Source organism: Leucopleurus acutus (assembly GCF_964270905.1).
Source record: "Leucopleurus acutus genome assembly, chromosome: 16".
Taxonomy (NCBI): Eukaryota; Metazoa; Chordata; class Mammalia; order Artiodactyla; family Delphinidae; genus Leucopleurus; species Leucopleurus acutus.
In genome coordinates, this window is record NC_139158.1 from 60,476,124 (window position 1) to 60,491,204 (window position 15,081).

Here is a 15,081-nt window from a genome sequence, read left to right on the forward strand (position 1 = left end):
AAGCATTAGTTTTGGCAGGGAACCTGGTTTCTAGTCTTATTTATTGAAAAACTACTCTCTTGGGAAATGCCTTTCTCCTCGTCTGCCTCTTTTTTTTTTTTTTTAACCTATACAGTGAGTATACAAGTAATATTTGTCTTGCATGCCACTAGGTTATTGTGAGAATTAAGTGTGTACAGTTGTGAAATGGATGAAATATTCAGAAAATGCTACTGCTTATTAGCAAGTATCATGAGGCCCCTGAGCTCTACAAGTACTTTTAATGAAAGCTGCTGTGTTACATTTCTGTTTTTTAAGGTGACCCAAGCCCACCTTTTATGCAGTGATGGCTCTCTGTTGTAGGCTTTGGGGATATAGGTGATTTGTTCATTCAGTTAGTATTCTTTTAAGCACACACTATGTAATAGGTATTGTTCTGGAGGCTGGGGGTATATGTGTGAGACAAAAATAGATTAAAAATTCTTGTCCATAGGAGTTCACAACTGGGGGAGACTGGTAGGATAGAAAGTTAAAAGTGATGTGGAAGGGGCTTCCTGGTGGCACAGTGGTTGAGAGTCCGCCTGCCGATGCAGGGGACACGGGTTCGTGCCCTGGTCCGGGAAGATCCCACATGCCATGGAGCGGCTGGGCCCGTGAGCCGTGGCCGCTGAGCCTGCGCGTCCGGAGCCTGTGCTCCGCAACGGGAGAGGCCACAACAGTGAGAGGCCCGCGTACCGCAAAAAAAAAAAAAAAAAGTGATGTGGAAGAAAAAATAAAACAGGAATAGGGAGTGGCAGAGGGTGTTGCAGTTTTAAACAAGGTGGTAAGGAGAAGGTTTCATTAGGAAGGTGACGTTTTGGAGAACGCTTGAAGGGAGTCAACCATGCAGTCTCAGGAAGAGGATATAGCAGATGCAAACCCCTGAGACAAAAATGTGCCTGGCGTGTTGGAACAGCACAAGGATAGAGCTGGGATAGAATGAACATGGGGAAGAGGGGAAGGAAAGGAGATCAGAGAGATAAATAGAACCAGATCATGCAAAACCTGGAAGATCACTGTCAGGCCTTTTCTCCGAAGACACAGGGGTTTTGCAGGATTTGAGCAGAGGGTTGGTAAGTTCTCACTTGAGTATTTAAAAGTTCACTACGCATCTATTAGAACAGCTAAAATAAAAAACAGTGACAGTTCCAAATACGGACAAGGATGCAGGGTAACTCAGTCTCTCATACATTGCTGATGGGAATGTCAAGTGGCATACTCATTTTGGAAAGTGTCAAACTATTGTTTTATAGTTTTGTCAGTTTCTTTAAAAGCTATAAACAATCCAGCAGTGACATTTATCCCAGAGAAACAAAGACTTAGACATGGTTTTCAAATTGGGTTTGATGTCATAAGTCAGGAGTTGGCAAACTCCTTTACAAGGACAAATGGTAAAATTTTTGGTAAAGTTTTTGAAGAAAGACTTAGGTCCACACAAAAACCTTCAGTGCATAAATGATTCATCAAACTCTGGTGTATCCGTACCATGTAGTATTGTTACTGATTAGTAAGAGCTATTGATAATGTAACAGCTTGGATGGGTCTCATGCTAAGTGAAAAAAAGCAGCCTCAAAAAGTTAAACTGATGGTTCCATTTCTATAATACTCTCAAAACGATAGTTAGAAAACAGAGAGGTTACCAGGGGTTAGAAAGTGAGAGGAAGGTATAGCACAAAGGACATCTGTGGTGATGTTCTTTATCTTGTGGTGTAAGCTATATGAAGCTGCACATGTGATAAAATTGTGTAGTACTATACACACTTACGCATGTAAAACTGCTGAAAAAGAAAGGTCTCTGAATTGTCAGTTTCCTGGTTTTGATATTGTACTATAGTTATGTAAGATATTACCATCAGGGGAACTGGTGAAGGGTACACAGAACATCTCCAAATTCCTATGAATTTATAATCATTTTTAAATAAAAATACTTTTTAAAAGGATCATTCTGGTTCCTGTGTGGAGAATTGAGGGTAAAAGTGAAAGGTAGACCAGTTAAGAAAAGCAGCTCTTGCAATAAATCAGAGATTGGTGATGGCATGGACCGGAGCAATGGCAGTGGATGTGATGATATGGTCAGAATACGGTAGAGCCAACAGGATTTGTTGACAGATTAGACTTGGGGTGAAAGGGAGGCAAGAGTCCAGGGTGAAAAGTTTTTGACCTGAATGACAGGATAAATGGAAGGTAACAGAGGAGGAGGAATCTGGGAGAAACAGGTTTTGCAGGGAATTACCAGAGGTTTAGTTTTGAGATGTCTGTTAGGTGATCACAGAGAGATGGCTGGTGATATGTGTGGGCTAGAGAGTGTAGGTGGGAAAAGCAGAGATACTGTGTGTGAAGCCACAAGACCAGAAATGGTCATCTGGGAATACTTATTGATAAGACAGGAAGCTCAGGGACAGCTCTGGAGCACTGATATTAAGAGGTTGAAGAGAAAGATGATAAAAAAGTTATATCTTCTTTCATACCTTTTGTTATATTTCCCTTTGTTTACTAAAAGAAGACACTGAACCTAATTAACAGTGAACTTTTGGAGACAGTACTGGAGCAGTCAGGCATTACTCAGACCCTAGTGCTCACACTTCAAATCATGGTCATGGTTTGCACACAAGGGGCAAATAAGGTTGCCTTTTTTTTTTTTTTTTTTTTTTTAATTGGGGTATAGTTGCTAAGGTTGCCTCTTGTCCTTGCTACTACTGTTTCCACTTTCAGGATACATTTTGGTAAGAGCTGTTTTGTGTGGCTTTTCTCTTACTGCATTCACTCAGTAAGTATTTTTAGGTTTTCTCCTGTGTACTGGGCATTACATTGAATTCTAAAAATTAGCAAAGGTGAATAAAACAGTCCCTACCCTCAAGGATCTTACTGTCCTTTTTTTTTTTTTAATGTTTTCTTCTTTACTCAGTTTTTTTTTTTTAATAAATTTATTTATTTATTTTTCTCTGCGTTGGGTCTTTGTTGTTACGCGCAGTCTTCCTCTAATTGTGGCAGGCGGGGGCTACTCTTCATTGTGGTGTGCGGGCTTCACATTGCGGTGACCTCTCTTGTTGCAGAGCACGGGCTCTAGGCACGTGGGCTTCAGTAGTTGTGGCATGCGGGCTCAGTAGTTGTGGCTTGAGGGCTCTAGAGTGCAGGCTCAGTAGTTGTGGCACACGGGCTTAGTTGCTCCGCGGCATGTGGGATCTTCCCAGGCCAGGGATCAAACCCATGTCCCCTGCATTGGCAGGCAGATTCTTAACCACTGTGCCACCAGGGAAGTCCCCAGTCCATCTTTTTTTAAAAGGTAGCAAACAAATATTCAGTAAAGGGCTTCCCTGGTGGCGCAGTGGTTGAGAGTCCGCCTGCCGATGCAGGGGACGCGGGTTCGTGCCCCGATCCGGGAAGATCCCACCATGCCGCGGATCGGCTGGGCCCGTGAGCCATGGCCGCTGAGCCTGTGCGTCTGGAGCCTGTGCTCTGCAACGGGAGAGGCCACAACGGTGAGAGGCCCGCGTACCGCAAAAAAACAAAACAAAAATATTCAGTAAAGAGCTGTAGGTTCTATTAAAGAAATTTTAAGGTTGGTTGGGTAGGGGGGCATATCAAAGACAATAGTTGCTTCTATTTGCATAATTAGAAAAGACTTCATTAAAGGAGCTAACTTAAGTAACTCAAAAGATGAGGTGTTCACCACAGTAGGAGTCTATATTGAATAGTGGAGACATTCTAGTCAGATGAGCAGTTTAAGAAATTTGCAAGCAGCCACGTAGCACAGGGAGATCAGCTCAGTGCTTTGTGGCCACCTAGAGGGGTGGGAGAGAGGGAGACGCAAGAGGGAAGAGATATGGGGACATATGTATATGTATAACTGATTCACTTTGTTATAAAGCAGAAACTAACACACCATTGTAAAGCAATTATACTCCAATAAAGATGTTTTTTAAAAAATCACTAAAAAAAAAATTTGCAGAAGCACAGAATGAGATTGTATTTTTCAGGAACTGTAAGTCACACTAGAGCAAAGGAATTAGATCCTGGAGAGAACCCTGTATGTCAAGCTAAGAAGTTTTATTTTCATCCTAAATGCAGTAGGTGGTCACTGAAGGGGTTTCAATAGAGAGTGACATGGCTGTTATTTTTAAAAAGATTACTCTGGGGAATTCCCTGGTGGTCCAGTGGTTAGGACTCTGCGCTCTTGCTGCCCAGGGCCCGGGTTTAATCCCTGGTCAGGGAACTAAAATCCCACAAGCTGCACAGCGCAGCCAAATAAAAAGAGTGCTCTAATGGCAGTGTGAGGGGTAACTCAAAAGATACAGGCACTCATTATTTATTATCTTCTTATTTCAGCTACGGCTAATAGACTGGGGTTTGGTACTCTAATGGCAGTGTGAGGGGTAACTCAAAAGATGAAGTCACTCATTATTTATTATCTTCTTATTTCAGCTACGGCTAATAGACTGGGGTTTGGCTGAGTTTTACCATCCTGGCCAAGAATATAACGTCCGAGTTGCTTCCCGATATTTCAAAGGTCCTGAGCTACTTGTAGACTATCAGGTGAGAAGAGGAGGGCAGATAAAATTTTGGTCCTTGTGTTTATTTTGCACATAATTTGCAAAAAATGTCATTTTGCACTTTTGAGTAGGCCATTTATGCACATCCATGGCTATCCCTTTTATAGGAATGTAAAATATGAATCACTTCAGTTCATCTGCCACAACTTATGTTTGTATTGTCATAATGTCAGTAGAATATGAATAGATCTGCATTTGATCCTAACTGAAGAGAAAGACACTTTTTCTAATCAGAAATTACAAAGCTAGTTTGAGAATTGTAAGCTAGATTTAACCAACCTTAAAAGTAAACTGAAAAAAATGTTCTCTTCTTAAATTATATCTAGATATAAAGACCTTCCCTCTACCAAAAAAGAAAAGAAAGCACTCTTCTCACGGAAACAAAATCCTTGGGAATACCTTTCCTGCCCCAGTCCTCCCAGGTGTTATCAGATACCTTAAAAAGTTCAGACTGTCCTAGAAATTCCTTTTCTGGGGTCTTGAGGATATAACCCTGAGTTCAAAAAACATTTTATACATAAAAATATTCTTTACAACATTATTTATAATGGTGAAAAACAGAACACTATCCTGTTGTAGGAGAAGTTAAAGATTAAATTCTGAAGCATTCATGCAATAAAAAAATGATACACGTTAGAAGGTTTCCATAGGCTGACAATTGGGTTGTTCTTACGTAAGTGAAGAAAGTAATTCAAAATAGTATGTACAGATTTAAAATGAGGGTGGGGGAGCATGGGTGGGAATGCATAGAAGAAAAACATGTTTTTGGTATTTGGACTTTGAGTCAGTGGAGTGGTTTGTTTTAATAAAAAGCTTTTCTAAAAAAATTTGAAGTGACAGGATTCATTCTTGTCATTTCATGTGTGATGACGACATTTTCTTTAATGCAGATGTATGATTATAGTTTGGATATGTGGAGCTTGGGTTGTATGCTGGCAAGTATGATCTTCCGGAAGGAGCCATTTTTCCATGGACATGACAATTATGATCAGGTGATATATGTTGTTCCTATTAGGAAATTTACTGGTCTTACCAAGAGACGGCCAGATCTGCTTACCCATTAGAAACTGCAGTGGATCTTGCTAAAATACAGATGCCTGGCCCCCCCCTACCTGAGAGCTATTAAATTAATAAGTTAGAATCTGAGAGTGGGACCCTAGAATAATTTTCAAATATTTGCTTGTCAGCCAACCTGACATTGATCTTCGGATTGGTGTCTTGGGAACTATTGGTTTAGCTTTTGAAATTAGAGTTTTTCCTTTGCATTGCTTGTTTAATTGTGAGATATACTTGTATATACATGTTTTAGGAAATATTTTACAATTCAAAGAATAATAGTTTAAAATATAGGATATTACCTTAGAATCTCCTAATGTGAACTTTTATTAGGGTTAGGAATGTTTTCTCCAACATGTTGGTTTATATGTGGTATTTCTGTGATCCTTTTGTCTCGTCATACAGATTGAGTTGATGTATGTCAGTAGAAATATAGATGGTATTTTTTATACTAGCTGCACTTCCCCTTGTAGATCAAGGGGCCATTTCATTCAAGGGAACCTGGAATGATTCTAGGGCCTTGTGGAAGGTACTGTTGCCTTGTTTGACCACAATGACTTTTTTTCTAATTAAACTTTATTTTAAGGTAATGTAAATTCATGTGAAGTTGTAAGAATTAATACAGAGAAATATGGTGTGCCTTTTATCCAGTTTCCCCCAACATAACTTTTTGCAAAACTATGTACAGTATCACAACCAGGATGTTGATATCAATATAACCAAGGTACAGAACATCTCTGTCACCTCAAGGATCCTTCATTTGCCCTTTTATAGTCGCACCAAGTTCCCCTCCCCCTCTTTTATGCTTCTCTGTTGTAATCTCCATTTCTGCAATTTTATCATTTCGAGAATGTTATATACGTATGATGACCATTTTTCACATGAGTCGAAGAATACCATGTGAATTCAGTTAAAATCAGCAACTCTTTATCAGGTGCCATGCAGAATTGAGGAATATAGACAGAAAGAAAGAATAGCCCCTCATCTCAAAAGTTCTTCATAGTCTGTCTAGCAAGGGAACCAAACATATAAGAAAGTAAGTTACAGTAGTAAATGTCAGAGTAGAAGTGTAGACAAGATACAAAAGACCGTTGTAATGGGAATGAGTGGTCTGAGTATATGGGGTTGGGGGGGAGCTTCCCAAAGGAAGTGACATCTTCAGCTGGGTTGTAAGGGGGAAAAAAATAAGACTTCACCAGAAGGAAGGAAGCAGGTTATAAAGTGGTTTGCTTTTTCTGTTTGATACATTCACATCAGTAATAATTTAGGGAACGTTATGTGGAAATCCATTCATGTTGTGCAAAAAAATTTGAAGTAAATTGGTTGTAACATTCATACCTGTAGCCATGATGATCCGTTCTGTTAATTCAGTCATGGTTAATTGTTGATTTAATCATGTAATATGCTTTTGGTGTGGGTTTTGTCTTCTTCAATCCTAGTTGGTGAGGATAGCCAAGGTTCTGGGGACAGAAGATTTATATGACTATATTGACAAATACAACATTGAATTAGATCCACGTTTTAACGATATCTTGGGCAGGTAAGTCACAAAATAAAATCTGTGCATCTGTGCCTTAAGCAGTTTGGGTGTAAACTGGTACTTTGGATCCCCAGAATAGTTATGTTCTCTTTGCCAACACTGCTGAGGTATCTCTGGTCCACTGCTACAGAATGCTGCATAGGCAGGCCTGTGATAAAAGCATTGGATTGAGTGGCCATTTCCCCAGATGCACTTACAGGATTCTGAGTGTGGAGGTTGTAGTCAGAAGATTCCTGACTATGTAGAGTCTAGTAGAAGGGTTACAGTTGAGTCAGAAATCAAAATCTCCTGATTCAACTTGCTTCTCTAAATGACAGAATTGTCTCTAAGAGAAAGAAATAGTCATAGAATAAGTACATGCTTCAAGACTGATGTGCAGACAACAGACTCTAAAAATAGTGACTAGACACAATACTAACTCATTCACCACTTAACAGGAAGAGGTGAACTTTCTTGATACAAAGGCTTTTCCTGGCCAAGTGGCAGAGATGCCAGGAAAGGGGGTGTGGGGGATGGGGAGGGAGGCCTGGTTAGCCCAGCCACCTGGCCCTCCTTGCTGTGCAGGAGCATTCAGTCCTGTAAAGTAACCTGAATTATGTTTCATAAAATTGTGGGGACCCAGATTTCTCTTTTCTGCAACACTGCTATTTCCAGTCTCTCCAATTAGCTTTGTTGTCTCTGCAGTGGCAGAGCGATATAAGACTAGTCTCTTGAGTTTTTATTTCTCTTGTGATTGGCTGGAATCCTAGCCACTAAGGAAAATGTAGGAGTGAAATGTTGGACTTCTCTGCCCCTTGGTCCATTTCTCATTCCCCCTTTTGGCTCTGCAGACATTCCCGTAAGCGATGGGAACGCTTTGTCCACAGTGAAAACCAGCACCTTGTCAGCCCTGAGGCCTTGGATTTCCTGGACAAGCTGCTGCGGTACGACCACCAGTCACGGCTCACTGCAAGAGAGGCCATGGAGCACCCCTATTTCTGTGAGTCCAGCTGTTCAGTCCACAGAGCCTGTGCAGGCCTGCCCAGTAGATTGTACCAGGCAGGGGAGAATATATGCTGTGAAGAAAGTCCTGGGCCCAGAGCCCTACAGAACAGAATTGGAATTCCAACTTCCTGTACTTAGCTTGCTGCAAGGTTACTTCACCCACAGTGAGCCTTGGTTTCTTCAGTGGGGACCATGATTGTTGAGAGGATTCTTATCTAACACAGAGTACCTGACTCATGATCACTCCTAAATAAATTGCTTTTCTTACTGTGTGGGTGACACTTCTCAGTGGCTAGTCTGGAGTGGTTGGATTAGAACATACAGCCCTATATCTGTCCCGTCTCTTGTTAATCATTTGTTGGAGAGAGCCAAAAAGGCTTGAAAACCTTACTGTATGAACACCTTGACCTAGGTTTGTGAGTATAGCTAACTGTTGTCATGAATGAAAATGCCACTTAGCTGCACCCCATCCTCACTGTGTTGGGTTGTTCCTTGGGGAGTGGTTGGGTGGTATTTTAGTGAATCAATTACACTCTTGCTCAGTCTCCTGTACCTGAAGCAGACTGAAAGGCTGATGGAGATGTAGAGTGAAGTCTTTGGTCATAGCACTAATTTGCACAAGCCTGTAGTTTTGGCCTGTTTGGCACCAAGCTGTAAACCGCAGTAAAACCAATTCACTCTGATAATATATTTCTGTTTGGGTAAGGGTAAATTGTATTATGTCATTAAATTCTAACAGGATTGGTTTTGTTTTAAATTAGCTCTACTATGGATAATTACCTCCTTTTCCTACTATTTAGTTTAGTAGTTGGCCTTTACCACAGTTTGACAGGAAAGATAGTTTTATTTTGTATTACTTGTTCAATTCATAGTGAAGGCAGTTGACACCTTAATGCTATTACTAAGGGAATAATATGGAATACAAATAAAATGTAAAGGATGAGGATGACTGCTTTAAGGCCCCAGCCCATTAGTTTAATCCTTCAAGCATAACAGAATCTAACCTTTTTGTCTCTTTTCTAGACACTGTTGTGAAGGACCAGTCTCGAATGGGCTCATCTAGCATGCCAGGGGGCAGTACGCCTGTCAGCAGCGCCAATATGATGTCAGGTCAGTTCATTGGTAAATTTATTTTTTTAAGAAAAGATAGAAGTCAGTTATCATTCTTAATTTTGCTCCCTCTTTGTGACCTGATTTCTGTGGCCCTCCCTCTTCTCTATAATGATTACCTTATTGACATACTGCCCTGTATGGCTCTCCCCACCGGGTTTCAGGATGCTTTTGAAACCTGGTATACCTTAATGGCCCTGCCTTGAGTAAGAGTATCAACAGTCTCTTCTAGGCCAGAATCACAAAAATTATTTGGGACTTGAAAGTCTCAACAAGCCATGAGGAGTAAAGAGATCCTTTCATCTCACAGGTTAGAGTGACAGTAGGTGATGCTGTCCTCAGAAACAAGATTAAGAAAATGAGGGAGAGTAGAGATGGGGTTTGTACATGGGTATATATGCGTATAAGAATGGTTCTCGGGCTTCCCTGGTGGCGCAGTGGCTAAGAATCTGCCTGCCAATGCAGAGGACATGGGTTCGAGCCCTGGTCCAGGAAGATCCCACATGCTGCAGAGCAACTAAGCCCGTGTGCCACAACTACTGAGCCTGCACTCTAGAGCCCGCGAGCCACAACTACTGAAGCCTGTGCGCCTAGAGCCCGTGCTCCGCAACAAGAGAAGCCATTGCAATGAGAAGCCCGCGCACCGCAACGAAGAGTAGCCTCCGCTTGCTGCAACTAGAGAAAAGGCCGCGCGCAGCAACAAAGACCCAACACAGCCAAAAATAAAATAAATAAAATTAATTAATTAAAAAAAGAATGGTTCTCTGAGTTTTTCCAGAGCAACTACAGTGTACCTAGTAAATTATAATGTTTTATATGAAATTATCTTTAATGTTGTTGAGTCATTATGATTTAGAGCGAGTTTTTACCCAGAAGAAACCACAGTTACCCAAAAGAAGCCATAGGCCTGTCCCCTAAGAATTATATATGTAGGCAGCGTCCACATGGATATACTCGTGATCGTGAGGGTACTTAGACACCCTCAAAGAATTGCTGTTGTCTGAATTCTTTTTTTAAAGAACTAGCTGCCTTCTAGAGTTTATCCTCTGGGTATCATGCCAACGTGCAAAATGATATATGTCCAAGTTTACTCATTCTAGCCTTATCTGTAATCAAAGAACATTAAAAACAGCTCCGTGTAGAGTAGGGAACTGATAAAATGAATTACAGGGCATCCATTCAGTGGAATGCTATATGGCTAGAGAAAAGAATGAGTGTTTCGTGTTCTTGTCTAGTTTCAACTCCAAAGTAGTAATGTGAAATGAAGAAAGCAAGATGCAGGACCATGTCCAAGACCAGGAATGGGCAAGAATATATAATCACATTCTTATATGTGATTCTTATATGCATATTTTTACAAAATTATATTTAAGTATATGCATAAAATATTTCTGGAAGGATACACCCCAAAAGTGGTGCCGTAAGTTGGCCAAGTGACAGGGCAAGGGAGAATTCTCACTGTGTACTCTTTTCAGCTATTTTTAAGTCATGTAACTATATTGGCTATTCAGAAAATATACAACATTTTGAAAATGTAAAGAACTAGCTGATTGAGGGCAGTCTAACAGGTAATCTGATCATGGGTGGAAGAAACTAAATGGAAGTAAATCCTAAAACACTATTTTAGCTTACAGATGAGAAATGATCCTTTCTGCACTGAAAATGCTGGCTAACAAGGGAATGTGGTCATGAGCATGAACTTTGACTCCAGCCTTCTACTGTTCAGTTCATAGTGACTAGCCACATGTGGCTATTTATATTAACTGAAATCAAATAAAATTGTAAAATCAGTTGCTTAGCTACACTAGCCACATTGCAAGTGCTCAGTAGTCACATATGGCTAGTGGCCGTTAGTACAGATTACAGAGCATAAAGTTTGGTTGGACATGCTGCCCTAGACAGGCTTGGGTTGGAATCCAAGCATAGATGCCACTTACTAGCCATGCACCTTGGACAAACCGTTTAAACTCTCCAAACTTAGATTTCTTTACCTGTCTACTAAATTTATTGGAGCTTGTCATTTTAATTTGTGAAGATTTAATTTGAAATTAGATTTACTTCGTAAAAATCTAAGGAGAGGCCTTTAATAAAATGAGAATTTGTGTCACTTTTGCGATAGGTGCTCTGAAAAACTGGTGACTAAGATTTCCATGGTGTCTCTAGCTCACTGTCAGCTGTTGTCTTTCAGGGATTTCTTCAGTGCCAACCCCTTCACCCCTTGGACCTCTGGCAGGCTCACCAGTGATTGCTGCTGCCAACCCCCTCGGGATGCCTGTTCCAGCTGCCGCTGGCGCTCAGCAGTAATGGCCCTTCTGTCTCCTGATGCCTGAGCAGAGGCTGGGGAGTCACTCACTCCCTCGATGCAGCTTGCGCCTGCGGGGGGGGGGGGGGGTGAAAGACTTCAGAAGCACCGTGTCTGAACCGTTGCTTGTGGATTTATAGTAGTTCAGTCATAAAAAAAAAAAAAATTATAATAGGCTGATTTTCTTTTTTTTTCTTTCTTTTTTTTTTAACTCGAACTTTTCATAACTCAGGGGATTCCCTGAAAAATTATCTGCAGGTGGGATATTTCACGGACAAATTTTTTTCTCCCCTTCCAAATTCAGTTCCTCACCACTAAAGAACAAAGATAAACCAGCCTCAGTCTGGCTGCTGCGCTTGGGTGGAGATCTCTTCCCATGCCCACCATTGCTCCCCTACCATCCCACACTTCGAGGGGTTTGTATTTCATGCTCTCCTCCAGAGATTACAAAAATGTAGCTTCTTGAAGGGAGGTGGGAAGGAAGGAGGAAGGAAGGACCCAACCTATAAGAGCAGTGTACTGCTAGTCACTTATATCACTTTACTCCAAAAGTGCTTCAGTGGGGTTATACTGGTGAATCTAGTGGAAATATGTCTTAGTTACACTGAGATGCTGAAAATCTACCCAAAGTGCAGACAGGTCCTGAAAACGTCTGTTCAGTATGAATCATGTCTTATTGACCTAACCTAAATCCAACTCACTTATAATTTAGTTTCAGTTCAGTTTAAAACTTTAATACTGTCCCTCCCAGGCTCCTTACCTTGGTCCTCTTCCCCTTTCATCTCCCAACATGCTCTATAGCTGGTAGGAGGGGGAAGGCAAAGTCTTTTTCAATTTTCTTTGACTTGGCCCTTTTGAATTCAGTTAGTTACTGGGTATAATTATTGCTTTTTACAAAAGAAAAAAACATTGTCTATGTTGGTTTCATGCTAGTAACTCTTGAAGAGCTAGTGAGAGATGTGGCCACTGCATTTTATTTTAAGCTTCCTACCTTTTCCTCCTACCTTCCCCTTCCCTCACATGCCATCCATTGAGAAGACCTGCCCCTCAGTCTTGTAAATGTACCTGAGAGGTAGGAGCAGAGCCACTATCTCCAGTGAAACTGAAATGGTAGACCTGTAATTGTGGGAAAACTAAACTCTCTTGTTACAGCCCTGCCACCCCTTGCTGTGTGTATATATATAATACTTTGTCCTTCATATGTGAAAGATCCAGTGTTGGAATTCTTTGGTGTAAATAAACGTTTGGTTTTATTTATCAAGGTTAGATTTAAGTTCCCTGTGTAAAGGTCTCGCTGGGTGGGTGGCTCACGTTCACATCTGAGGGGCCTGCAGCCCTGTACCGTGGAGGCTTCCCAAGGCCCCCATTTTTATACAACCCTCGTTCAACCCATGGTACCGGGCGGGCAGAGAGGCCTTAAAAAAGCTCCACAAGCCAAAGCGTCTCTGGGGATTAAGGATCCTTTGCCATAAATTCATTTTGTGTCTCAGCAGTGCAGGGATTGGGGATGGGAAGAGTCGCCAGTTTTTGTGTGTTTGTGTGTGTAAAGTGGATTTTCCACTGTAATCCAGCCACCTAAGTTTATCAGGTGCTTCACTGAGGAAGCCTAGTTTTTTAAGCACAATAGCAAAACCATCAGCTCTGTATTTTCTCCTGTTGCTTCATTACCGTAGCTGCTTGTGGGGACTAGGAAAAATTCTTCCAACATATTTTAAGGCCTGAAGTCTTAGTTCCCCATTCTCCTACCTTTATAGATTCACAAGTCTTTCTCACCTGGGCGTCATAGATAAACATAATTGTTTGAGGAGTTGAATTTAATGAACTTATCTAACTTTGTAACCCATCTTAGCTCTAGTAACTTTATCAGAGGTGGTGGCTTTAGTGAATATAATGGTAAACTTTAGAGGAAGCTAAAGCCTCCTTTTATAGTGCTTCTCAACCATAGGGAAAACATTCTATGTGGCAGGGTGATCTTCTTCGTGGCCACTTACAGTGGATATTTATTGTTCTCGACCCTTTTATGCCCTAGAATGCTGTGGGGGTTACCATGTTGAATTTGTGCAGAACCTCAAAGCACCAGATGTGCCAGAGATGCAGTTTGAGATTACGTTTGCACTGGATTGTGATTTGAACAGGACACTTATGACTGATGAATTATTTCTTTTGAGGTGGGGAGGAGGGCTGTAAATCAAGACTTCACATCCCACCCTTGTAGCTCAGAGAACCTAGGTGTAGCTGAGGCTGATGTGGGGAGCTGCAAACAGCTGGACCTCCTAACATGCATCAGACCTTGCCAGAAACGTAAGGTGAATGCAGAGGACTCTGAAATGCCACCCAAGAGCCTTTTAAAAGAAATAGAAGTATTTAAAATGCTACTTAAGGAGTCACTGCAGAAGCATGAAAAAAAAAAAAAGACCCAATTGGGTGGGTGGGTGGGGGGCAAGGGTTTACAGAGTAACAACTTCTGTGTTGTTGTAAATTACCTCATCTGTATACCTTGTATTGGGACACTTCATTTCTCAGCACTACCTGTGTCTGCATTGATTAGATGGCAGGAAATGGAAAGCCAATCTAAGACACTTGTGTTGGCAATTACTCTGAAAGGTTCTTTAAGTATTTTTTTAACTTTGTTTGAAGTGCTCCCTCCCCCCTTTTAAGTTTGAAGTCATAAGTTCCCCCTCCCCACCTTGATGATTTATTGGTTGTAATTGTATTGTATTTGGTATAACTAAAACATAACTGTGCTGGGAAGAAGTTGTGCCATGAAGGTCTTTAATTTTTTTTTAATAAAAACATTTAAACAAATGAAATGTCCCTGCAGCCTGAGCAATATGCTTCTCCAACCGACACCGTGTGTGACAGATGGCTTAGTTCTCAAGTGCTTTGAATTTAATACTGGGCTGATGGAGATGTGAATGGGATGAATTAAGGTTGGTTGAGGAGCACTGAAGTGTAGGAGTTTTTGACATTGAGATACAGTGAAGAGAGCATGATGTTGTTGCTAAACAGGACTGGTTTCATTCCTGCCCTCGTCACATACTTGGCTACTTGGCAAGTTACTTCTGAATCTGTTTCATCATCTATAAAATGGAGACACTGCTTCTTTGGGATTAAATGAGAGTGAATGTCAAGTGTCTGGCACCTCTTATGCCCTTGTTCAACCTAATACCCCTGGCCCCTGGTATGGGGGATTAGCCCTTGGCCCTGATTTTGCAAGTAATTCACAGTATGATCTCTCCTCTGGCTCTCTTGGGACCAGTGTGTGTTCAGTCAGGGGAGTCTGGATGAGATGTCTTCTGAGTTCCTTTTCAGCTCTGACACTGATTTTAGAAAGTTTGAGTTGGTGCGTAAATACAGAGGTCCATGGAGACAGTTGGTTTGTTAGCAGAAAAGGCCCGTGCTCAGTGAATGGCAGTAAGCCCTGTGGAAGGTCAGCCTTGGACAGACCTCCAGTGCAGGAGGCAACGTGCAGTCTTGGTGCCTGGAATGAAGGCATATGCTGGTGAGCAAATGGGGACATA

General features: G+C 41.4%; 1 protein-coding gene across 2 annotated transcripts in view; it reads left to right on the forward strand.

Annotated features, from left to right (window-relative positions):
- Positions 1-14,316, forward strand: part of CSNK2A1 (casein kinase 2 alpha 1) — a 56,239-nt gene extending 41,923 nt beyond the window's left edge. The window contains exons 8-13 of one of the 2 annotated variants that reach the window (XM_082858084.1): positions 4,441-4,551; positions 5,459-5,560; positions 7,064-7,164; positions 7,995-8,143; positions 9,172-9,258; positions 11,447-14,316. In XM_082858084.1, coding sequence (XP_082714210.1) covers positions 4,441-4,551; positions 5,459-5,560; positions 7,064-7,164; positions 7,995-8,143; positions 9,172-9,258; positions 11,447-11,562 — 666 coding nt within the window. In that variant the 3' untranslated portion in view covers positions 11,563-14,316. Of the gene's footprint in view, positions 1-4,440; positions 4,552-5,458; positions 5,561-7,063; positions 7,165-7,994; positions 8,144-9,171; positions 9,259-9,723; positions 9,961-11,446 lie in introns of those variants that run through there. The other variant, XM_082858085.1, reaches the window with a different exon arrangement.
- Positions 14,317-15,081: the final 765 nt, after the last annotated feature.